The 27,753-nt window shown below is 37.6% G+C and overlaps 1 protein-coding gene across 1 annotated transcript; it reads left to right on the top strand.

The window, feature by feature from the left end:
* Positions 1-75: 75 nt before the first annotated feature.
* Positions 76-25,800, top strand: LOC145981675 (androgen-induced gene 1 protein-like). Its single transcript, XM_083115058.1, has 5 exons — positions 76-238; positions 7,669-7,806; positions 15,155-15,372; positions 18,978-19,135; positions 24,121-25,800. Exons 1-5 carry the CDS (start codon positions 95-97, stop codon positions 24,162-24,164), a joined length of 702 nt encoding a protein of 233 aa, XP_082971184.1. The 5' UTR covers positions 76-94; the 3' UTR covers positions 24,165-25,800.
* Positions 25,801-27,753: the final 1,953 nt, after the last annotated feature.

Genomic DNA, 27,753 nt, shown 5'->3' with positions numbered 1-27,753 from the left:
ATCCTTTCATAACAACTCATGGAAGGCCGCCGAGCTCTCAAGGACGCCCAGTGTCCTCAGGAGCGAGTCTTGATTTTCCACATCTCAGTGTAAGATGTCTGCTATTACGCTCTTCCATGTGTTGGCTGTGCTCTACTATGCGGCTGCTTTATACTATGGTTTTAGCATCGAGTTTCCAGTGGACAAGCTCAAGCCCTCGAAACAATATTCCGTGTTCTTCTTTACAGGATGGAACATGGTAAGTGTCTCCAATTTGAATTTCTTTCCAACTCTCTTTTCTTGACTTTTTTTGGTTCTTGCTTAACGGTTCGCAAAGTTGCAAGTAATTGTGTTACCATAAACACTCTTAACGGTGCAGTCTTGAGGTCATTGCCGTTGGCGTGGGATGGGGATTGTAGACACTGTAACGAGACGAGACGAGATTTGGAACAGTCTCGGTCTTGTCTCTCGACTCCGGTTGTCTCGTTCTCGTATCGAGTTGTAAATATCCGTCTTGATTATGGCTGAGAATCGTTTTCTTTTGTTGTTTTTTTCTACCCACCCGCATACATTCAGGGTTATACCCTTGTCACCCTTTAAATCCAAACCAGAGCGTCTGAATCCTTAAAATTGTGTTCCCACTTCTTGTGTTCTTTATTTGTTTTATTTCATTATGATTTACAGTAATTGATTATTTTACAATATTTGGCGGTGTGGATAATTTGCTTGTGTCTGAAGTTGCTTCAGTGTCCGAGACAGATTCAGATATTTGGATTTACAATATGATAGTATAAATGTGCTTAGCATATACATTAAAACATATTTATATGCATAATAATAATAATAATAAAATCGCCTTTATTGGAGCGGGCGTGTTACGGCCTCCAGGGCCTTTCTTACAACAGACCGTTGTCTGAAAGATTAATGCAATGGAATAAAGAGTATACATTTAGAAAAAAAATAAAAATAAAAACATGAAAAGGATTACATATCAATGCAAATAAAAACAATTAAATATATAGGTATATACGCGTATATGTATAGATAATGAAAAAGAAAAACATATTTACCTATAAATTGTTGAACATAGGTATCTAATGTTTGTTGCTTTCGTTTTAGTACATATACATATATATTCAGTAATCTGGAACAATGAAAAATATAATAATAATATTGAAGTGAAATAAAATAATGAAATTATAAGATGTATATGCACACAGTTGCCAAATGTTACAGTGAGTATTTTTATGAATGAAAAGTTGCTCGTGATTAAGTAATATAATAATATAATATACTGTATAAGCTACTTCATAACCATAAGTAAGCATTATGTATCTAAGAGCTAAAGAGTAAGAATAATTTTGAAATATATATAAGAGTTGCAGAAAAGTAGGAGTTTGTTGAGGAATTCCCTGAAATTCAGGAAGTATAGGTTTCTGGAAGCGTTAGGAAAGGAAGATTGTGCAGTTGTGAATGTACTAAAGTTATATATATATTTCTGGGAGCACAGGAAATTGGGATTCCTAGGGCGTTAGAAAAGAATAAGGAAGGGGAGTTTCAGGTATTCAAGATTATTATGTGTTATAGTTGTGTAGAAGGCGTTGAGTAAAGGTTGGCATTTGTTTACTGATACCGGTCGATACCTTACCAGCATTTTGGTATTACAAGGGCTCCTCAAAAATGACGCTCGACACTTTCACAGAATCTCATTATCCTGGGAATTATGCAAAATTCGAACTTTATTTTTATTTTGCACCAGTTTTATGTCAAAAACTGAATTTTGTTACAACATAAGATGTAATTTAATATTATTATGTAATTATTGAACATTTCAATGCAAAAATCTCGGTAAAGTGATGATTTAATTAGAGTGGAATTCTTACACACTAGTAGTAATCAATATCTTGATAACTTTTAATTATGTCAATCATCGGTACAGTGACGGCGTCAGCATGAAATAAGTGGGGGGCTACAGATTTCGGAGTCAAATTCTCGGGGGCTAACTAATACTGACTATACAAGGTATTTAATTAATACTTTCTGCCTCATAGTGTGCCATAACTCTAAACTGTACAAATCACAACAGTAGGGAGTGACAAAAGATTGTAGCTTTTCATGTTTCAGAAAAGCGGCACTAACTTAATAATGAAGAGCAAAATGTAATAAAGTAGGCATGAAATAAACACCACCACCCTTGAATAGAAAGTGTGCTAATGATGCCATTTTAGGGCCTCCCCGATGGCGCAGTGGTAGCGTCGTTGCCTTGTAATCAAGGTGTCCCGGGTTCGATACCCGATGGAGTCACATAGTTGTTCGGATCCCACTTTAAACTGTAGGTCCAGTCCCAATTAGCCTTGCTGTGCACAAAGTGGACTTAAAACACCAAATCAAACCAATGATGCCATTTTCTGTGACATGATAGGCTAAAAATGGAGAGGATGCGAGAAATATCATCCACAGGACGTGCCACTCTCAAGGAACAGGAATATTTTCACTACAAATTTACTTCCACTAGAAGACAACTACATTGGCATAAAATCAGTACAGCTCTTGCACTGAACATTTTGATTTGAGAAAATAACTGCTGAATATTATAATTTTATTCCAGAATATACAAATATTATACATAAATACTGATCACAATTGGATCAATAGCTTTAGATATGCTTCAAAGATTGGTTCTCCTACACAGAATCAAATTTGGTCACTATGACTGGTACTGGAGAAATTATGTTCTAACCTCACAAATGATATTAATTAGCATGTAGGACTAGAACTGCGAGAAATAAAATTGCACAAGCGTGCTGATTCTTGCACCGTATTGAAATTATTAGTTGATGGATTTGTATTAAGATCCACCAAATGCACAGAGGCTAATCGGGACGAGAGCTACAGTTTCTAGTGAAATGTTACCTCCACCGGGGATCGAACCCGGATATCCTTGATATCAAGGCAGCAGCTTCATTGCCAGACTGTCGGGGCTGAGAGCCCAATTTTAATCTTTCTAGTTCTTAGCCTTTAGGAATTAGGTAGTTTGTGTAGATTTTCTAACATCGTATTTCTCCCTCTCGAATATTTGCAGCGATAAGGATAGATACAACGATGAATCCAATGAGAGAACATTGTCAGTACTCGAATGAGGAACTAACAAACAGAAAATAAACATAACGCTTCTTTACATTTTGAACGTCCTCCTACTTATAAACATTCATTTGTCACATCTGTTTGATCTATTCCGAAATACGATTTATAGAGGGTAATAATTGTACACATTTAGCTGTGTATGTCAACAATTAAAGAACAACCTCACAGTCACTGAATACGTCCACCTACCAGATAGGCAAAGGATTTCGTAGCAAGTTTGGCGACTCAATTACTTAGTATCAAATGACAGTGGCCACTGTTATCCAGGCATATCTGCAGCTGCCCCTCTTATTTTATTTATTTGAAAAGTCCTGAATACAGAAAAATCCATTTTACATCAGGATAACAACCGGAAAAGAAATAAACAAAATAATAAGATGGACACATACACACACATACATATACATAACAACTAGGGAAAAAAGAATATTATTTACACTTCAGCTGCTTTATGCACGCCGTTCTGTAAGTCTGCTTTGATAAATGGAAGTCAGGAGCGTCTCTTAGTGAGTTGTAAGTGTTTTGTAGCCTGTAGAGAAGTGACCTTTGTTCTAAAGATAGCCTTGAGGATTTAATGTAAAAGAAGTGGTTGCATTTACTGTTGGGACGTGGGATTTGATATTAAGAAGTGGCAAGAATTCGCTGGTGAAAAGTTGTCCATTTAATGATTCTGAAGAGTAGGTTAAATCTGAGAGTTGACGGCGAAACGAAAGGTCATGAATTTGTAGAGTGGATAGAATTTCTTGTTTGGAGAAGTTTGCAAGGGTTGGGCATCTGAGTTTGACTATTCTGACGAAGAAACTTCTTACTTTGTTTGTTTTCTTTAAATTGCTTTCACATTTCATTGACCAAATACAGGAGCCATATTCAAGAATAGGAACAACACACATAGTAAAGTAGGTTTTGAGGGCAGAAACGTGTGTTATGTCTGTAAATCTGTAAATTAGTCCAAGTGTTTTCATAGCTTTCGAAGTTATGTAGCCTATGTGACTACTAAACTTGCGATCTAGCCGAACCACTAGAAAATGTACTTGAACACTGTACTTTCCCCAATAGAAGTTTTATAATGGAAGATGTAAACTTCATTTTTCTAAGTTTTCGGTCGAAATGCGTCTACCGTACTACAAAAATCAAGGTGGGCTACAGAGGGGGCTGAGACCTGTTTGGGGGCGTTCAGCCCCCTCTCTAGCCCCTCTGCAGGGACGCTGCATCGGTAGGAATTAGTGAGTTTCGGCATCGGTATAGGTTGAAAAAAAAAAAGTAGTGTCGGCTGAGCCTTAGTCTGGATTTCAGCCTCTTCTCGGTGTATAAACTTCGGTCCCATTCTCGTCTCCAATTTTGAGGCAGAACTAATCTCCATACCTTCCCTAGTGTAGGCTTTATTCATCCCTCTCTGATTCTGAACAGTTGAGTCATTCAGCCAGCGGAAGAGTGGAAAAGAAAGAGAAAGAGAGAAACTGGAGGAAAGAGAGAGAAGACAAAGATAGAAAAAGGGAAAAGAAAGCGCGCGAAATAGGAAAAAAGAGAAGACAAAGATAGAAACAGGGAAAAGAAAGCGTGCGAAATAGGAAAGAAGAGAAGAGAAAGATAGAAACAGGGAAAAGAAAGCGCGCGAAATAGGAAAAAAGAGAAGAGAAAGATAGAAACAGGGAAAATAAAGTGCGCGAAATAGGAAAAAAGAGAAGACAAAGATAGAAACAGGGAAAAGAAAGCGCGTGAAATAGGATAAAGGTTAAAACAAAGATAGAAACAGGGAAAAGAAAGCGCGCGATATAGGAAAAAGAGAAGACAAAGATAGAAATAGGAAAAAGAGAAGACAAAGATAGAAACAGGGAAAAGAAAGCGCGCGAAATAGGAAAAAGAGAAGACAAAGATAGAAACAGGGAAAATAAGCGCGCGAAATAGAAAAAAAAGGGAAAACGAAGATAGAAACAGGGAAAAGAAAGCGCGCGAAATAGGAAAAAGAGAAGACAAAGATAGAAACAGGGAAAAGAAAGCGCGCGAAATAGGAAAAAGAGAAGACAAAGATAGAAATAGGAAAAAAGAGAAGACAAAGATAGAAACAGGGAAAAGAAAGCGCGCGAAATAGGAAAAAAGAGAAGACAAAGATAGAAACAGGGAAAAGAAAGCGCGCGAAATAGGAAAAAAAGAAGACAAAGATAGAAACAGGGAAGAGAAAGCGCGCGAAATAGGAAAAGAAGAGAAGAGAAAGATAGAAAGAGAGGAACAGGAAAAAGAGAATGAGATAAATGGGTATTGATTTATTCATTGATTTGGTGTTTTAAGTCCACTTTAAGACAGTAAGGCTAATCGGGACTGGACCTACAGTTTAAAGTGGGATACGAGCTACTATGTGCCTCCACCGGGTATCGAACCCTTGATTACAAGGCGACGACGCTAACACTGCGCAATAAGGCATCCCTTAGTTAAAAAATGAAAATGATATTAAAGAGGAAATAAAGAGCAAACTTAATTCAGGAAATGCGTGTTACTTTTCTCTTAATAAACTTTTATCCTCTCTGTAGTATCTTAGAAACTAAATTTAAAATATACAAAACAGTAACTTTGCCTGTAGCATTAGGCTATATGGACGTGAAACTTGTTCCCAATAAAGGAGGAACATAAATTAAGAGTATTTGAAAATAAATCCTTAGAAAAATATTTGGACCTAAAAGGGATGAGAAGACAGGTGGGTGGAGAAAATTACATAACTTAGAATTGCATAATTTGTATTCATGTCCAGATATTATTAGAATAATTAAATCAAGGAGATCTAGGTGGGCAGGCCTGTAGCACGAATGGGAGAGGAAAAAAGAATTTACATACAGGATTCTTGTTGAGAAATTTGATGGTAAGAGACCTGTAGGATGGCCAAAACGAAGATGGAGGGATAACGTTGAGATAGACCTAAAGGAAAAGATTGGATTGAACTTGCCCAGGATAGGGACAGATGAAGAGCTTGTGTTGTTGCAGCCATAAACTTTCGGGTTTAAGAAGGCTAGAGAGTTAGTTAGTTACGTGACACTGGTAAGATGTTCATTTATACTTAATTACTGGGTGTGCTCAATACCAAGCTATTATTTTACCTACCAAAGTGGCAATTTTTAATCATATTCAATAAGATATTCCTTTTGATTACATTAATTAATATTGTTTCATATAAAATAATATTTTCACATGATGATTTCATTTTGCATATTAACTATTTTTGTAGCCAGTACTTTTTTTTAGGGTATGGTTTCAGTAGTGTGACATTTTAATTGTGTCAAAACAACCCATGAAGTCAGGAAAAATCAGATTAGTTTCTTAATTGGAAGCACCAGCGTCCTACACAATCATATCAAACCGTACACAATCAATTGTTTTAATCTGGCCGGGGGATCCTAGCAGCTGGGGCATCAGTGCCCGAGTTGCCCTCCCCTAGGGCAGACTGTGCTCGTAGAAGTAGTTTAGCATGGACACACATTACGAATTTTCACAAATCAACTTCCATTGGTCAGTACTACTGTTGGGCGATATATCGTGCAGACCATATATCACGATTTTAAAAAAATATCTTCCAGGCGATATCAACTAGACGATATATGGTCACGATTTTTGGCGATGTATATCGTGTCAGCGATATATCGTCACGACATTTGGCGATGTATATCGTGTCGGCGATATATTGTCACGATATTTGGAAATGTATATCGGTTCAGCGATATATCGTCACGGCATTTGGCGATGTATATCGTGTCAGCGATATATCGTCACGGCATTTGGCGATGTATATCGTGTCACCGATATATCGTCACGATATTTGGCGATGTATATCGTATCAGCGATATATCGTCGCTATATTTGGCGATGTATATTGTGTCGGCGATATATGGTCACGATATTTGGCGATGTATATCGTGTCAGCGATATATCGTCACGATATTTGACGATGTATATCTTGTCGCCGATATATCGTCAAGATATTTGGCGATGTATGTCGTGTCGCCGATATATCGTCACGATTTTTGGCGATGTATATCGTGTCAGGGATATATCGTCGCTATATTTGGCGATGTATATTGTGTCGGCGATATATGGTCACGATATTTGGCGATGTATATCGTGTCAGCGATATATCGTCACGATATTTGACGATGTATATCTTGTCGCCGATATATCGTCAAGATATTTGGCAATGTATGATATCACGATACGGAAAAATATCGTCGTTATTTTCTTCACGATATATCGCGATATCAAATATCCGATATCGTCCGTCCCTAGTCAGTACACAGCAAATTACTATAAAGTTGTCACCGACTGTTGTATTTGCGATATTGTAGACCAGCAACGTAACTTGGTGTCTAACTTTGACCTGGGTCGCAGTTCCAAGCAGGCTAACAAAATCACCCTTAACTTGTAAATCTTAATAAACCTGAAAAAAATTGGAGAGCGAGTGCTCCTTGCCCACTCAAGTTACGCCTATGTTGTAGACTTTCAATAAGAATGTGTGCAGTCACATCTATGAATCCAATATTAATTTATATATTGTTTCTTTTCCAGGGACTGCAGTTCATTTACTTCGTCGTAGCACTTCTGAATGACTTTTCCCAAACGAATAATCGGAAAGAGGAGGACAACAGACTGTTACGGAAAATAAGGGATGGCGTATTCACATCTTTAGCACTTCCAACGTCGTTGGTAAGATATAAATAGATTAAACACTATCTTTGCTGTGGTAGCTGCTTCGGTGATCATGGATAATAATATTCTTTGTCTCTTTTTCCTCTTTCCGTCTTCTCCTTTCTATATTTCTCTTTCTTCCTGTTTATCGTTCTTTCACTTTCGCAATTTCTTATTTCTTTCATTTCCCCTTGTTTCTCTCTCTCTTTATTTTTTTGTTTATCCTTCTGTCTCACTTTTAATATCTGTATGTGCAGTCCGGCCGCGAATTTTCTTTTTCCAGTCAACTTGTGAATGCGGTTTCATTTCTTGCTCTCTGATTGGCTGTTGGAAAGTTACGGTGCTGTGATTGTGAGAATGTCTTCTTTCCTATTTTTAGCGCAAATTTGCTGCTTTCTAATCTAATCTAATCTAACCTTACCTAACCTAACCTACCGTACAGCGCAAACAAGATATTCTCACAATCACAGCACCGTAACTTTCTAACAGCCAATCAGAGAGCAAGAAATGGATGTATACATTGAAATAGAGATTTTGGACGTAGTTCTTAATGAAGAAGTTTCTAGTTGACTGGTCTCTCTTTGTTTTACTTTCTTTAGTAGGGGCGTACCTAACAATTGACTACAGGCTTGAATTGTTGAATGATTAAAACCACTTATATTTTCCTTTTCCATCTACTGTCTACTTTTTATACATTGCTTACATCTTTTCTACATTTTTCTATTATGGCTTTACTTTTACTAAATCAACACTTATCGTCCAAACATTTATTTATTTTATTTCACTTTGTGCTGCCATCTGCTTCTCTTGTTCGAACTATTTTCTCTTTATCTTATGTTACTGTTTGCAATGTGAAATATGTGGCTTGTAAGAACTCTGTTTAAAACAAATAGCCGCGCTTTCGCTAACATGGTCTAAATTAAGGTTTTGGCACTACCCAAGTATTTGACATATTTTTAAAGTAAGAATTAAAAATGTTTCTTGCTTGCATCTTAAGAAAACCGGAAAATAACCCAATGCCTTTTTTATTTCCAATAAGATAGTCTATTAGATTTTCGAGCATTGAACCTAAATATCGATATGTTTTTTAATCGATAGTTCCTTACTATTGGAGTGCGTTGTCTTCCCCCACCAGATGGTTCTGCTTGTGCTGGGGTATAGTAGTCTGTGGTTTACAAAAGTGTTGGCACAAGTTAATTAAAAAAAAAAAGTCAGTGTACAATCCTGTAATAGATCCTTGAGGCAGTCTACTACCCAATAGTAATCATTCATACACAAATCACACCCCCAATCTCTATTTCAATGTGCATATGTGAAATACGCGTCCCGGATTTAGGAAGGCTTGGGGGCTACAGCCCCCGAGCTTCCATTGAGGAAACCTACTTTGAAAAGGGTCACAAAACAAGAGAAAATGAGATATTTTAAATGTGGTAAAACTATAAATATGTGTACGACACTAATCATATTAAATTACTTGACCTAAGAGTTATAATTAGACCTCAGTTAGGTTTTTAACCTATTTTTTTTCATTTACAGATACATAAGATTGATTGATTGATTTCGTGTTTTAAGTCCACTTTATGCACAGTAAGGCTAATCGGGACTGGTTCTACAATTTAAAGTGGGATCCGAACCACTATGTGCCTCCACCGGGTATCGAACCCGGGACCCCTTGATTACAAGGCGAAGACGCTACCACTGCGCCATCGGGGAGGCCTACAGATAAATAAGAAATAACAAGTTACGTCAAGGTGTTATTAAAATATGCAACAGCTGATGAAGTTTTATAGAGTCTAAAATAAACTATTTAGCTTGTTAGAACCTATTTTAGATTTATGTGCCTAAATAAAACCTTTTTTTAGGTTTCTATATATACGAGGTGCGGCTATAAAAAACCGGACTGATGTTACAAAATCTTTTATTGGTAATTTTGTACAATATGAACATTATCCCCTTCAAAATACTCCCCTGAACTACCGATACACCGCTCCATACGAATCTTCCATTTCTGGAAGCAGTGCTGGAAATCATTTTCTGAAACCATGTTCATGACTTCCGTCGCTTTTGTTTTCACAGGTTCTACGGTCGTAAATCTGGTTTTTCTTCAGTGCTGATATGACCTTTGAGAATAAAAAAAAGTCGCACTGAGTGATACCCGGCGAATAGGGTGGATGTTCTAACACTGGGATCCCATGCTTGGCCAAAAAAGCCTTGACTGACAATGGACAGGAGCATTGTCCTGATGAAGAATCCATGACTTGCTTTCCACAAATCAGGTTGACGTCTTCTTACTCGCTCACGAAGGATCGTCAGCACCTTAATGTAATAATGTTGGTTGTTTTGCAATAGCTCGAATACTCAAGCGACGATCCTCTCGAATCAATTCACCGACATTTGCAATGTTTGATTCCGTTTTCGACGTGCAAGGCTGTCCAGGACGCGAGTCGTCCGCAATCACTTCTCGTCCCTCTTTAGACCTCTGAAACCACTCAAACAATTGAGAGCGTGATAAACACTCATCTCCGTATACTTCCTTCAACAAACCATACGTTTCTGTGGCGGATTTTCCGAGTTTCATAAGAAACTTCACATTGATACGCTGTTCCACTTTCACACTTTAACATTTTTCCGACGGAGCACAGATGTACGGTTCACTTCGTCGACAAGCTAGAGCGGAACTGAGCGCCGCGCACCCTGGGAAATCACACAGTCAATAGGCAGGATATCACGTTATACACTCATGCACCTCTTGACTTTGACGCGCTTGCCGTTTGTTAACAGCAACGTGAATCCGGTTTCTTTCTAGCCACACCTCGTATATATATTTAACGTTTTACAGAATTTTTATGTCACACAGAGGAATTTCCTCGGTTTGGTACCAAAATAAGTCATGTTTGAAACATACTTACTGTCGATTTCCCTCCCTCGAAACCCATGATGTATTTTCAAAGCTCTAATCAAAGCAAAATGTCTGGCGCCACTGTTACCTGCACGATCCAAAGTGCAAGGGTGTGGTCTTTTTCACTTTCGCGTCATTTCGGCGCTTTGTGGCATTCACGCCTTGCTAAGTAAGGTTTCAGTATTCAAATGTGCACCACTGACTATGTTTCCGTTGAAAGATCATTTTCAGCATATAAGACAAAAGGCAGAGTTTGACTGTGAACATAGGCGTAGCTACGGGGTGTGCCGGGTGTGCCTAGGCACACCCTAATGGGCTGCTTTATCAAAGAGAATTAAAGACAGATATTTCAATAAGAGGGAAAATAATCGGCAGTTTGTAAGAAGTTGAAAATGTCATTACTTGGTACAAACGTGTGCATTATCGCTGATGAAACGAGTGTCTATAGTTTTTCGATTTTTTGATGTCATTGGACAAAGAAGATATTTACTGCATTCTACTCTGTACTGAAGCGCCTTTCTTCTATACCTCTCACAAGCTGCACGTGTGAGAGAGCTTTCTCCAAACTTACCCAAGTTAAAACTAAATTAAGAGCAACTCAGAAGCAGGATAGATTGGAAGCCCTGCTCTTGCTATTTGTGGAACAGGAAAAAGCTTAATCTATTGACGTAAATGAAGTTATTGATGAGTTTAAGAACATTGTACCTTTTGACAGACGTCTCTTGTTATAGATGACGTGTATTTTGATGTATTTGTTTGTAACATTTATGAACATTTTATGTGTGTGTAATTTCTATGCAATTTGATTTTTTTCTACTACATATATTCAGAAATTTTCAACACTGTCATTTAGTGAATTTATATTCCTTTACAAACATCAGTTCAGTTAAAGAGCCAAGTGATTGCGTTGCAAAATATGCTATTAAAAAGGTACAAGACCGCATTTTTTGTGCACACCCAAATATAAAGTTCTAGCTACGCCTATGACTGTGAATAACATAAAAAAATATTGTTATGTATTCAGGTAGCCACTCTAAGACCAGGATAAAATTCAAGTATAATTTCCGCCTTTCAAGGTGAACTTACAAAAATTCAAGGTTACATGTTTTCTCTATTTCAACTTTACATATTACCGCCTCTCACCACCCACACACATACACACACAAATATGTTAGCAATATAAAGGGTCTGTGTAATTTCAATGTATTCAAACACATAATTCAATTCAATTAAAAGGAATACTCGTAGGTGCAGAGTATACAATTGCCATTTTATACTCAGACTAGAAATACATCTTCAAACACAAGTCACAAATCGTCGCCTAGTAATCAAGGGGTTCGATACCCGGTGGAGGCACATAGTGGTTTGGATCCACTTTAAATTGTAGGTCCAGTCCCGATTAGTCTTACCGTGCATAAAGTGTACTTAAAACACCAAATCAATCAAACAAGTCACAAATGTTCCGGGACATACTAATCTACGAAAAATTGTAAATTTTGAAACAATTGCAAACACAGATTTAACTAATCCACTTCAAGATATCTTGCAATAATCCTCCGTCTGTCAGATATTTTCTGAGAAGGACATTAACAAAATAAACGGATTGAGGGAATTGAGTTACATTTTACACACAGTTTTCGTTTCCTTTCTCCATAAGGATTTTTCGAGCATATTTTAAGATTTGTACGACCTATTTTGTGATTTTTAGCACCTATTTTAGGATTTTTGGAACCTAATTTAGGATTTTTAGTCTATTTTAGGAACCAAAAAGTATCTTTTTTTTAGGATCTAAAACTCCGAGGTCTAGATAACTTACTTTTTTCATAACGGAACTTCACGATTATATTAGTCGCTGGCCTCCTCATATATAAGGTCCATAGTGGTTCGGATCCCACTTTAAACTGTAGGTCCAGTCCCGAGTAGCCTCACTGTGCATAAAGTGGACTTAAAACAGCAAATCAATCAATCAATCAATCCTCATACATAAATCCGGGCTTCTCTCTCTCTCTCTCTCTCTTTCTCTATTTTTCTCTCTCTTTCTCTATTTTTCTCTCTCTCTCTTTCTCGCTCTCTCTCGTTCTCTCTCTCTCTTTCTCGCTCTCTCTCTTTCTTTCTCTCTCTCTCTCTCTCTCTCTCTGTGATTCTTGTAAGGAATTCTGAAAATATCTGGGGCATTGAATCTGGAAAGCGGTCACCTTCATTTATATATTTATCTTTCTTTATGTATGTAGTAACTCAGATGTTGATTATTATTATTAAGGGGAAGTACCTAAATATGGAATCCCAATCCTTCTTTCTGCAAATTCAGCCAACTATAGCGTATTTAACTACTGAAAGAAAAAAATGTTACACTCTCATGTTTCTTACAGTATCCACAATTCAGTTACCTTAAAAACACAACAGGAACAAAAAATAATCGAAACCGTCAAAACTCCATCCTAAGAAAAAATGCTTCAAATGTGGAATACCGCAGAAAATGAACAAAAAGGCTTGTAACATAGAATACTAGTAAAAATCCATAAGTGATATGTAAATAGAAGTAAAATAACTAGTAATATATCTACAATTGAACCCCTACAATTTTCGGAAACATTTCAATTATACCATTGATACTGTAGAAACCGTCCATGGAGTTATTTTCTTTACCAGATGAACTAGGTGTATATAACCTTGAAGCGATATCATGGTGGGCAGAAGTTGCAGTACAAGCATCGATGGTAGATGGGACAGGAGCGAGAGGTGTTCCAGAGGTAGGAACCTAAAATTTTTACTGACCATAACGAGATACTGCACAAATTGTTCCTTCAACTCGGGTGAAAAACTTGATTCCCTTTTCATCTTCCGGATTTATGTATGAGGATGGTTCGATGCAACTAAATTAAATAAAGTTGTTCTGGAGACGTTATGAAATGTTGTTTCTTGGGTCTTAAATTGCAGCCATCATATTTTGTTCTTCCCATACCTTTCGTTTCTTGCTCATCTGTAAACGAATATAACGGTAAGGCTCTACATATGGAATCCTATTCCATATTGCAATCCTCTATGATATTCCATAGTATGAACCTGGCCATCTTTGTTTTCATATTCACAAAAGTCGAACCTAACCAACGACAGTCATTGAAACCTCGCAATACCTACACTACAAAACCTCACCTTTATATTCAAATAAACCTCATTACGTTAGGAAAAGAAATATTAAAATCATCTCACCTGTCTAATAATCCACCAACTGTAAATTACACTACTAGTTGTAATAATATGCATAAAATATTAATCAGGAACTTTACATTTTCTTTGAATATTCAAAATATTCAATTCTTTAACTTCTTAACATTAATTTCCTTACCAGGACAGTTGCTTTTATACAAATTTTGTCGATCTTAACTATACGTAAGATAATGTATACTTGATGTTGTATCACTATTGTTAGTCCCTTTACTTATTAATGTAATAACATTCCAACGTTAATTAATTTACATATGAATATGAATAGATTTATAAATTAGATTAATGTATTAATTTAAACTAAGGATGTGCCGAAGCCGATTACAGATGTATGAAAATCGGCCGAAATTGACACATCGGCATCGGTATCGGAATCGGCAAAAATCCGATATTTAAACCGGTACAGATTATACTAGAATTTTTACCTTCTAATAAGTTTTATATTCTAGTTTTGTAAGATTTATTGAAAATTTGGTTATGATTCATCATTATTGTAGAGTTTTTGTAATAAAATTATTGCAAACTCATTCAGAGGATCAACCTAACTATAAATCGGAAATAAAACAGTACATTTCTGAACCAGGATCTGCTGTTGTATTGGAAATTCAAAAATGAATATTCAAACCTCAAGCAAGTCCTGAGAAAATACTTGGGCATACCTGCTGCATCAGTATTCAGTGATTGAGTGTTCAGTGTTGCTGAACAGATTTGAGATAAGAGAAGAAGTAGGTTACTTCCTGAAGTGCTTCCAAAACTAGTGTTTCTGAAGTTGAATCTTGCAGAACAGGAATTAATTTTGCATTTCAAAGAACTGCTTGTGTACTAATGTCTAATCTCTTGAGAATCCATGTTCTTCTTAAAGGTTCACATAACATTTTGTAGATGCAAATGTACATTCGCATCTCTTGAGAATATATATGTATATACATATGATATGCAATAGAAATGTACATAGAAAATTTATTTTTGTCATGCTGAAAATAACATCCCATTTCTGCTTAATGATCTTATGTATCGGAATCGGTTAAATATCGGCATCGGTATCGGTTCCAAAAATTATCGGTGAGTACATCGGCATCGGTAAATTTTCAGCTTCGTCACATCCCTAATTTAAACATTTATATTATTATTATTTATTGTTTGCCTCCGAAATATATACGTGCCTGATCACTGGCTAAGACTATTCAGGGTGGGCTGGAGGTGGACACTGCCAAATAATATTGGTCTCCCTTTATTTTCCAGGCTGTATCGTTGCTGTACTGGATTATATATGCAATTGACCGCGAGCTTCACTACCCAAAGGTCATGGATGACTACATCCCCTTCTGGTACAATCACGTCTTGCACACCAACATCTTGCTCCTTGTTCTACTGGAGCAGTTCCTTGTTTTCCACAAATACGAAAAGAAGATCCAAGGGTTGTTGCTATTCCTCACCCTCATACACATCTACATCGCCTGGTGAGTGTTATTTGAATCCTCTACATCAAAATGTTATGTTCGAAATTTATTCCAAATCCTGCAAGGGTGCCTGCAGGGGAAGCGATAGAGTAAGATTTCATATCTTGCCCTTCACTCATAGAAACTTACACATGAAGTGTGGGGCAGGCAGGGCCCGTACAAACTCATATCAGAGTAAGGAGGATTGTTTCCGATCTCTAACGACTTTCAATTGGATTTCATCCAAGGATATGCCATGTCTCCACCACTGTTCTTGCTCAATTTGGTGTCCCTTCATGATAACTGTAGCTCTGCACCTTAATTTACTCGTACATTGCAGAAAGCTCTTGAAGATCCGACATTTGTCTATTTTGTCCCCACTTCTCTATAAAAGTTTTCGAACAAAAGTAATCTATGGTACTACATACGTGGTTGCCTGTTTCCCAATACTCTTTTCAGGAAAGGCACAACAATCCATGGGTCACTCATCAGGTGACTTCACTGGAATATTATTGAAAGGAAAAGCATGTATTCCTGTTTCCTGCTCCATTGTCGCTAGGAATGTAAGAGTCGAAGAAGAGCGTTGACTGGAAGCTTTATTCTGATGCATCCAGAACAAGGACGTATTTATGGGATCCATGGGGTCCGGACCCCCCCCCCCCCCAAAAGACTTACTACGTACAAAAATTAAATAATGAAAGCAATGAAATAATAAAACTAAAATTAAATAATGAAAATATACTTGTTTAATCAAGGGTTATTTATTTGCACCGAACTCATTGGAAGGCAAGGATTATATTGGGATCATACAACTTTGGATGACAGTACCAAAGAAGATTTATGCAAGAGTTATTACTACTTACAACGTAACATTCATAAAATATCACCAGAAAATTTACTTTTCGTCAACTGGATCTAACATCCTTTTATTATATTCAATAAATATTAAGTTCCTTATCTATTTGACATTAATTTCCTTGCCAGGTTTTTTTTACAAATTTTGCCGACCTTAAGTACAAGCAAACCAGATGAATACGTTGTTACATCACAATTTTTACACCGTCCTTTTACCTATTCATGTAATAAAAGTATAATATTAATTTATTGGAATATTTTAATTAATACTATTGAACTAATTTAATTAAAATTATTTTAGCTCAAAAATTATTATTATTATTTCGAGACACTTGGTTCGCGCCCCCCCAAACATATTTCTAATACATGCCTGATCCAGAACTATTCTGTGTCTACCATGCAGAGAGAGGATTTCAGTGCGGTAAATTGGAGTCAGACCTTCAGTTGAATATGCGTAGTTGTCTTTTAGCCTTGGCAACAAGGCTATGGCTAACTTTGCATTAAACTTAGAGTTGTATCCAGCTGTAATCTTGAATCCTTTGCATTCCGAGCACCATGTTTAAAAATGTTTCTCACCCTTTGACGGTAAATCGAGCGGGTTTTGTTGTTTCACTTTGAGAGACATATACTTCATCCAAGGTCACCACAAATTTCCATCTTTCTCCTGCCAGATAATTCTCGTACAACTTCCTATGGTTTGTGGGACGTTTTGCAATGTAACGAGGCAACAATTTATGCGCTCTGCTCTTGTGGGTCTTTTCAACTTGAAATCCTGGTTGATTATGGTTTTTACAGTTTATAATGATGTTCCGAGTTTGAGTGCAATGCTTTGTTATGTGGCTGGGTTACTGTAACCTGTTTCTTTTGTAATTAATCCCAGACGGACCGTTGTATTTTTATTCAACACACTTCTAATCCTTTTGATGTAGAAAATGTTCTCTTCCTGCACGCTTCTATGATAGCAGAATAGCTATATTTGCATCGGGAAAGGCAGTAATGTAGGCCCAAAGCAGTTCAATTTGCTTCGTCATGTGAGGGGGTTCAGATTTGATTTGCCTTGTTTACTTCGCTTTTTTGCGAAGATGGGGATGAGTGATGATATGATGAAATTGATGAATCCATCAAATATCCATGCCCAGGCCAGGATTCGAACCCGGGACCGCTGGCATCGTAGCGCCATGTGATAACCACTTCGCTACAGGGGCAGGCATGAAGGGGTTCAGAACACAAGTGATAACTAGACATCGGATTTTTTATTTTTTACCTATATTTTCCTTTGCAGGTACGAGCGTTAAAAAACGCAACGACTGGTGAAGTTTTACAGTGCCTAAAAAAACTATTTTGCTTGTTAGAACTTATTTTAGGTATATGCACCTAAATCAAGCCTTTTTTTTTTGGTTTATACATACTTTTTACAGGATTTTTATGTCACACAGAGGCATTTGCTTTGTTCGGTCACGAACGAATTCAATGACGAACGTGTTTGAAACGTACTCTCTGTCGATTTCCCTTCCTCCAAGTCCATGGTGATTTTTCAAAGCTCTAAACAAAACAAAATGTCTGGTGTCACTGTTACCTGTACAGTCCAAAGTGGTCTGATCTGTGTGGTCTTTCTCACTTTCGCGTCAGCCACGGAGGTCGACATGCTTATGGAGGACTAGGTAGAATTGTATGATACTTCTCATGCAGATGTTTACGTCGTCGTCGTCTTGTAATCAAGGGGGTACCCGGTGAAGGTCCCACTTTAAATTGTAGGTCCAGTCCCGATTAGCCTCACTGTGCATAAAGTGGACTTATAACACTAACTCATTCAATCAATCATACATAAGTTTTGCAAAATCATGTACAGAAGAAACATTGATAAGTCACTTTTCAGAGCTGTTTAAAAAGACAACAATTCAGTTGAGATTGATGTATCAACAGGGTGCGAAATCCTGGGGGGACGGGGAGGATTTCCCCCCCCCCTCACCAAGAATCTTGGCCTCAAAAATCACACCCACCAAAAATTTCCGGGGGGAGACTTTTTGTTACAACAATACTTTACTAAGAATAATATCGAAAACACACACAAATTAGTGTAGTTGTGAGTATTGAATGCATCCTCTCTCAAGAGATCATTAACAAATCTACATCAATACGCACAATAAAAGTAAAACAAGAATGCAAGACAAAAATAACTATGAAATCTAATTGATTTATCATAAAGCATAAACTAAATAAAAACTTACACATAATAAAACCACTTGAACTATTTCATAATTTATTAACATCTGTAACCAGTTAGTAGGGAATTAATTAGCTGCTTTGCAATATCTAATATGTATAAAAGTAACAAATTAATTTCCTTTATGTAAATGATAATAATAGTAATAATAATATATTTTAAATTGAGTAATTTATTTTTACTTTTAATAACATTACAAATATGTATCGTACAATTTACACATATGTTTGTGGGGGAAGGGGTTTGTAGATGAAGAATGATTTCGCACCCTGTGTACCTAAACCTGTTCCACAATACTTCTGTTATTGCTCTGCATTGGCTATCAGTTCGTCATGATTTGGATTGGGTAGGTAAGCAAATCAGGTTCGATGGCCTTCAAAGTAAATAGTAAGTTCGTTCTATGAACGGGGTTTTCGTTCCTTGCCGTTTATTGTTTTAAAACTGCGAGGTTTTGTTGTTTATACTGTAGATCCGGTACTGAGTTAGACTGCACTCAAGTATTCAACCCTGAGTAGAAGTTAACTGTTTCGTCTCCTTCTCTTTTCAGGATGCATATAGTCAACTACTTTCTGAGCGTGTGGCCCTATCCTCTGCTACATAGATTCGACGATGTGACGTCACGGATTCTGTTCCTGGAGGTTCTCTCCCTAACTGGCGGTTCCCTGGTGTTCCTCATTGGGGAAAAGCTTAATCACAAACTATGGCGTAAGTTTTCCGGACACGGAATCCTCTGTATTAATTAAGGTTAACACATATTAGAGCAGGTTCAGGACCAGATCTTGTACGATTCCCTGATCGCTCCCGGAATCACAGATGCAACAGATTTGGAGTGAAATCTGCTATCTCCATCTCTCACCTTCTACACTCCTCACAAAAAGTTTGGAATGTTATTATATTAAGCACAACAAGATTTGTGTTTATGTTTGGCAGGTGATAGGCACGGTGGCATATGTCGGTGAAAAGACGAGAATGTCCACCAGACCATGTGTTGTTGAATTCCAAGGCCGTGTCTGTCTAAAGCCCGCATCACACGGAACTGGAATTCCAGTATGTATGCCCTAGTTGGCGCTGGACTGGCTACCAATTTGCTAGTTTTCGCCTCACACGATACTTATCAACGTACTTGCCGATAGACTTTTGTTCCCATACGAGGGAAGTTGTAATGGTGGCTGTGTGAGATGTAAACAATGTATCACTTCACACTTTTAAAAGCCGATAACTATTCAACCGAGAGGAATAACGTTTCGTATAAAACGTTATTACGTACAAAACAATGGCGCTGCTTAAATACATACTTTACAACGTTTATTGTGCACGTATGGAAGAATATTTTAGTTGTTTCAAATGTAAACACCGCGCATTCGGCATAGATGGTGTAACTCAACGCGCCTTTCATGCTGTATACGTTATACATTGCTGGAGTAACACTCGGAAACCACAGATAAAAGCACTCCTTCGCACACTCACAGATTATCTTCACATGGCGAAACTTTGCTCTGATTGGCTGTTCCACAGAATCCAGTCAAGGAAAGCAAGTAGCAATTAGAAATGTCCTATTCCTCCAAACCAGTCAAGCAGTCAGCCAGGCGGCCATGATTGCTACCTAGAAAGTTAGTTCAGCGCCAACTAGGGCATTCCTACTACAAATCCAGTTCCGTGTGATAGGGGCTTAATATAACAATATTCCAAACTTTTTGTGAGGAGTGTATATCTCACTGAAATATGAAATCAATTAAACTAACAGAGCTCATATACGCTGATGATATTATACTAATAGCTAATACACAGGCTAGTTTACAATATAACCTAAATATTCTTAATGAAGAATTAAAGAAAAAGAATATGGAAATAAATACAGAGAAAACTAAAACAATAATAATTAGCAGAGAAAAGACAAACCATAAGATAAAACTGAATAACAAACCTTTAGAACAAGTGACAAATTTCAAGTATCTTGGAGTAATTATAAACAGTCATGGAAAAGAAGAGGAAGAAATAAGAGATAGAATCATGAAGACAGGAAAGCTATATCAAATGATAAACCGAGGATTTATAGGCAAAAAAGAAATATCTACCCAAACAAAATTCACTGTATATAAAACAATTTATATACCAACACTTACATATAGCAGTGAAAATTGGACAATGACTGGAAAACACCTGCAAAGTGTACAAACAATGGAAATGAGGTACCTTCGAAGAATAAGTGGGAAAACCAGGAAAGATCGGATAAGGAATCAAACCATTCGGCAATCGTTAAATGCTCAGCCACTACAAGAAACAGTTGAACGTAATCAACTCAGATGGTTCGGCCATTTGAGCAGAATGAGTGAGACGAGACTGCCAAAGCAGATATGGGAAGCACGTCCACAAGGAACAAGACCCAAAGGAAGACCAAGAAAGACATGGAATATGAGTGTCAAAGAGATTTTGGAGAAACGAAGCATAAGATGGAAAGAGGCACAGGAAAAGGCGTTAGACAGAAACGTCTGGAGAGCTCTCTGTAACCCCTCGACACCGGCAGGTAGAAGAGGACGCGACTAAGTATGTAACTAAGTAAGTATATCTCACTCTCCCCATCTCTCTCCTCTCTCTCTATCTCTTCTTCTCCTTCACTCTCCCCATCTCTCTCCTTTATATCTATTTCTCTCCTTCACTGTTCTTCTATAGCTCACTCTCCCCATCTCTCTTGTTTCTCTGTATCTACTTCCTTCTTCACTCTCCTATATCTCATTCTCCCCATCTTTCCCCTTTCTCTCTATATCTCTATTTATCTCCTTCTATATCTCATTCTTTCTATCTCTGCTTATATTTTACCTCTATCTTTTACTCTACATCTCTCTCACACACTATCCATATCTCTGTATCTTTATCTTTCTATCTCTCTCTCTTTCTGGCTTTGTTTCTTTCTTCCATTCGATGGGTAACCTGTATTCTGTCTCCATGTCCCTCTTTCTTTATATTATTTCTCCCTTCTACGTAGTACACACTGGATTGCATTTTGCGAACTAACGAGACCCTGGCGTCTGGACCATGGGAGTCGGCAGGGGTTTCGAACCGGTCGGTCGACCCCCCCTGGAAATTTCCATTTACCTTTTTTCAATTTATGGCAATCTATAAATGAAGCATTTTATTTCTCCTCATTTTGCGTCATTGTTTAAAAATGGTCTTGAGATATCGAATTTGGTACGAAACTTTCATAATTTGCAACACTGAAACTCTGTTAATTTGTAACTTTCACACGTTTCGAAGCTTCTTATACTACTGCGTTTGCTGCTGCTACTGCTACTATTATTAGAAGTAACTATTATGTAATCGTGGTTGTAACAAGTACTATATTGTTCATATACATAATAAACTTATTGGATGCTAAAATAAACTAAACTAAAACTGCTACTACTGCTGTTACTACTACTACTACTATTACTAGTAGTAGTAATAATAATAATAACAATTTAAAATACCGATAATGCAATAATTTAATAAATGAATCTCTCTTTAACAAACTTCTGCATATGCCACTGGTCTGTATCACAATATTTTTGAAGGGAGGGGGTGTCCTCGACATTTTCAATTCGACCCCCCCCCCCTCCTGGCGACGCCCATGGTCTGGACCCTTGACAATCAAGTATAATCCCTGTGTTGGGTGCTGTCCATGCGTGTTTGTGATTGTCACTTCATTTATTGCATCTCATCACAATTCATCTTCATCTTCTCAAATAGCCAAACGTGGCAGAAACATGAAGTAAAATAAATCAAATCATTCATTCATTTTTTTCTGTCTCACCTTTCTTTTATTCAATTTTTCCTCCATCTCTTTGTTGCTTGCTCTGTTTCCTACCCCTTTATTTCTTTCTATAGCAATGGATGTCCGTAAGGGAGCCAAAGGAAGGTGATACCCTACCTGGAAAATGAATGTCAACCTAAAGCAATAAGATATTTCACACGTTTAATTTACATTTAGTAGTAGTTTTAAGAGACTGGTAATTACAAGTAATACCGATCCAAATCGTTGCACGGACATTATAACTTGGAACTGAAACAGTTTTTTGGGGGGGAAGGGGGGGGAGATACTCCATCATTTCTAAGTTAGGCTACTAAAATTCGTATAATTGTTCTGCAAAAGTATAATTAATGCCAAAATAATAATAGAAAACTAAGATTTATATAATAAGAAAAATTATAACTCATGAAAGTAAAATTCCTGATAATTATTTTAATAATTCAATTATACAGGGGCGCCTCCTCGATGGCGCAGTGGTAGCGTCGTCACCTTGTAACCAAGGGGTCCCGGGTTCGATACCCGGTGGAGGTACATAGTGGTTTGGATCCCCACTTAAAACTGTAGGTCCAGTCCCGATTAGCCTTACTGTGCATAAAGTGGACTTAAAACACCAAATCAACAACAACAATTATACAGGGTGGAGCATTTTCTACTACCTATTTTATAATGAAGACAGGATTTGCTGATTACATTTACTTTTATTTTTCATTTCTAGAGCAAACTTTGCACCTTTGGATTACAGGAAATGTATACATGAACAATGTGCACACAATTATTTCTTGAAAATAACACATTTCAAATTACGTCCCTGGCAGGCAACGCATTGTGCAAGACGGTCTTGAAAGCTACGCATGACCCATGTTCTCTGGTGTTCTGCCTGTTCTTTTTCTCCCATGCGGTTAATTTTGAACACTTCCAACTTCACGCCATTGTTTCCACCATTCATTGATTGTTTTCCTGTTAGGAACTCGTCCACGGCAATGTTGATACTAATTCTCCCTGCGGAATGCACGATGCACCGCTACAATTGACTTCGTCAACACTTACTACTCCACACAAAACATACGTTGCTGTAGAGGCCAACGCTCCATTGCTACTGAAATACAAAGTCCCAGTGTACACGAGGCAGGAGGAAACCGCCCTCCCAATGCATTTGTTTTGCAGTGTTGCCAACCTCAAACTGTGTAGTCGAAAATGCTCCACCCTGTATAATATCAAAAACATACAGGGTGTACACAAAGTGTCTGACACATTTAAATTATTAATTAATTAGAAACTAATGGAGATACAAATAAATTGGTGGAAATGATAGATAAACTCTAAAAGTTTATGTCCTCTATACTGAAAATGCCTGCCACATATCCCCAGAGAATAAAAATCCAATGGTGTTGTGCCGGGTGACCTACGGGGCCAAGGAATTGGACCACCAATTCAAATCCATCTTCCCGGAAAACGTTCGTTCAAAACACGACGAACAATGATTACGAACCTTGATGAACATTGAGGAACTGAAATCCAGAATAAACAACACGATAGCGACCGTGGATGTACTCGAACGTGTGAAGAAATCGATTATCTTCTTCACATTCTCTGTGCGACAAAAAGAGCACATATAGAAGTGTATTGATACAGGACATAAAACTTTTTGAGTTTATCTATCTACCAGCTAATCTGTATCTTCATTAGTCTCTAATGTATTAATAATTGAAATGTGTCAGACACTTTGTGTACACCCTGTATATTGTACTACTTTGCACCGTCTTCTAAGACGTATATATTAATAATTTTTAGTGTTGTTTGTAGCTTTGTTCTGATAGCTCCCAGGAGTATAGATGTTTTGAAAAGGAAAAGAAGTTGATTCTTTTCTGTGGAATAATTGTTTTTTTTTTCACTTTTCCCATTGCAGCCAATGACACAAGAGCAGCCGAAAGACGAACGAAGAAGTCCTAATCTATTCATCTGTTTCGATGTTCTGAGCACGGGTAGAATAGTCCACGCCATGTTGTGAATATGTGTGATCTCGTTTTAGACTGAGACAATGTTTTGTGCATGTGTGTGCTTGTATTGTTCACGTACTACTGAATTCATATCGGAAGCTTTCAAGTGAAGGGGATGTTGTTATCAGTGGCGTGCCCAGCATTTTCGTAAAGAGAGATAAGCAGTTCTATATTTTGCCGTCCATTCCTGAATTTGACATTTTTCAAGGACTACCGGTGCATTTTGACGGCCACAACCCACACTTGAGCACGCCACTGGTCCTCCGATCCCTGTACATCAGAGTTTCCCAACCCTGGCGTCAGAGGCGTCTCGTGAACGCATGCGGTGCATGCTGCGCATGCGTCAATGGTGGGAAAAAGGACAGCTTGCTCTGCGACGACATTCATGAGCATTTCTACATTCTTTTGATTTAGATTTGATTTAGTTTATTTTACTTCGCGTTTTGTGCCTCTTGGCTAATTTGCGAAGATGGAGATGAGTGATGAAAGGATGAAATTGATGAATTGACATTCACAAACAACCAAGCCCGAGCGGGATTCGAACCCGGGACTCTTGGCGTCGCAGCGCGATGTGCTAACCGCTCGGCCACAGGGTCCGGCTTCTACATTCTAATTTCTTCATATAGGAGAAGTATTTATTTTACACGAGAGCGCTCAACTAAGCTTATATTACATTTCTTGGATCTGAAGTGAAAGAAAGTAATTATTATTTTCGCACAATTGATGCATGTGTCACTTCAGATCCAAGAAATGTAATATAAGCTTAGTTGAGCGCTCCCGTGTAAAATAAATACTTCTCCTATATGAAGAAATTAGAATGTAGAAATGCTCATGAATGTCGTCGCAGAGCAAGCTGTCCTTTTTCCCACCATTGACGCATGCGCAGCATGCACCTCATGCGTTCACGAGACGCCTCTGCCTGGTGTTAATTATACCAGGCCGCAAGAGGTTGTGCTGAAGTTTCCGACTTGCAACGTGAGCTGACAACCACCTTAGTTGTCAGCTCGGGGTTCAACTGCGATAAGAGGGCATCCTTTCTTGCCAGTGCTGGTGAGAAAACAAAGCCTCTGTGAGAAGACTGTCACCCGTGCAGCCTTTAAATTCGAATTACAATCAAGGGGCCGTTCTCGAGTAAAGGCGGGAAGGGTAGAGCGACTTGCAGCCCGAGCTGGCAACCTCCTGTAAAAATGGCCATTCGCGACAGTGGCGGTGAGCAATTAAACAATATACTTGTAACATGGGGGCGCGTTGCTTCCCTCCTCTAAATTTGGAGGTTGACGAACCGTCACCACGGGTCAATTTAGTCAAGTGGAAATATTCTGAATAATTGGAATCTTTTGGTGTCCGAAATGGAAAATGTCAATAAAAATCAGTACTTACCGAATTAATTTAACGATTTTGGACCGAGGGCTCTAAAAGCTTCCATTATATTTAGTCGTTCTCAAATAATTTAAACTAAATTCTATATTTGTCAATAAGCAAGACAAAATCTAATACTCTCTGTGACGATGCCATAATGTATTTATTAATATTCAATTTCAAGAGTGCATATTAATTAACGTACAAAGTTTAAAAATATAAAAAACTACTTACGATGTTGGGATTGGGACATCGACTTTTAAGAAACGAATTTACCGGGATGAAAACCGTAAACGTGGAGTAATTACCCAAGTAAATATGTCCTAGTCAGTAATTTAATAAAAGTCGGGTTGAATACATATTTTTCTATCATTTGACGCCATGGAATCCTCTTTTGTAAAACAGAAATGACATGATACACCCCCTAATAACGTTCCTGGACACGCCACTGCTCCATATGTTTTCCATTCAGAATGTATATTTTTTTAGTTTTGTATCTGCAATAAAATAAATCGGAAACAGTACAAAATTTTATTTTAACCTCTATAACACGCTACGTGTCATACGCTTGTAATGTTACAATGTAAGATAATTTTGATAAATCTGTGTTCCGTGTGAGAACTGATGGTAAATTTTCCGTATCCGGAAAACGGATTTCTTAAAATTTACAGGAGAAATTATTTACCGAATGCAGTTTCTTTACAATTCTGGAAGTTCGGGGAAGTGTTTCTCGTATCGTTCATTGAATTTTGCCGGTAAATCATGTATTTTTCGATATAAATGTGTGACCCATGCACGAAAGCTGTTGCATCCATTTCCTTCCAGCCGGATGTTGCCTGTGTGTGATGACGTAAATGCGGTCAATCCCGGTCAGTGTTTCCAAACACGTGTTTTTGTAACTGAAGAAGGTACGTTTCCGCAAATGCTTTGTGGTGCTATGTGTCAATGGTTTGTGGGGCCATGCGAGAATGGTGTGTGTGGCTACGCATTTTTTTTCTATATCAATTTTTAACTATTCTAACCTAAACGTGACCCAAAATAACCTAACCTTACCGGAAGTAGTTCGTGGTGCTATGGGTCAATGGTTTGTGGGGCTACGTAGGTATTTTTTGGTGCAGTGGGGGGTGGAAACACTGCATGCCGACTACGGTAGTGAAACTGTGACCGTCATTTAGCGTGTTACCGAAGGGAAAAAGAAACGAACAAAACTTACTTCATACGTCGAAAATATAGATTATTTCCGTGAAAAAAGCGAAATGCCACCTTCAGCAATGTTTCTCAATGCAGAATACGTAAGTAGGAATATGGAAAGTGACATAAATAGCGAGTTTCAGGCGTTTTCCGGATACGGAAAATTTACCGAACTGATAAATTTTGCATTATAGAAGTAACAACCGGTAACAACCATGAACCTTGCTAGCATTTTCAACACCATTGGGCTGAAATCAAGTTAATGCATCAAACCAATAATGCTCCGAAACACACATCTTCAAGTTAGCATTACTATAGTTCATTTCGCATGGTAGGTGTTATTGTTGTCACTTTCAGCCACTGTGAATTCTAAGAAGCGATCACGTAATGTTATTTTATAATTGCTTGAAAAGTGTGTGATTAGTTCTACCAGTATTTGCAGGCAAAAAGCGAATAATAAACAACCATGGAGACACAAAATGCATTAAGAAATCTCAATAATTATTACAATGCAATACAAACCTGCAAAAATACCTAAAAATGACCAACAACACAAGAAATGCAAAACAAAATTTTAAATGAAAACATTGCCTTCTGGTTCTAACTGAAAAGAAATAGATTCTTATTATGCAATGTCATCAAAAGGCTGAATAAAAGAGACTTATCATTAACCTCCGAGCTTTGGTCATTTCCAAAGCGTCTGGCTAGGTCACTGTTTTCCTGTTTGTGTTTTCGTGCTAGAAATCTTCTTTATCTCATCCGTATTTTTCATTGACCCGTAAGTAATTGATTGATTCTATTATCCATCTACAGAATAAATATGGCTTGATAGAACATACAAACATTTCAGTTACTTTCCATTTGAAAATGACGGATGATACTTTGTATAAAATCTGAATATTCCGCCCTTCTTCACGATAAGTTCCTTTCAATATTTTTACTGATCGAGTACCTTTGTTCTTAGTGTTTATACATCTATTCCACTTTCCTAA

This window comes from Lepisma saccharinum, chromosome 30, assembly GCF_977018435.1.
Source record: "Lepisma saccharinum chromosome 30, izLepSacc3.1, whole genome shotgun sequence".
Taxonomy (NCBI): Eukaryota; Metazoa; Arthropoda; class Insecta; order Zygentoma; family Lepismatidae; genus Lepisma; species Lepisma saccharinum.
This window is presented reverse-complemented; position numbering and strand designations above follow the sequence as displayed.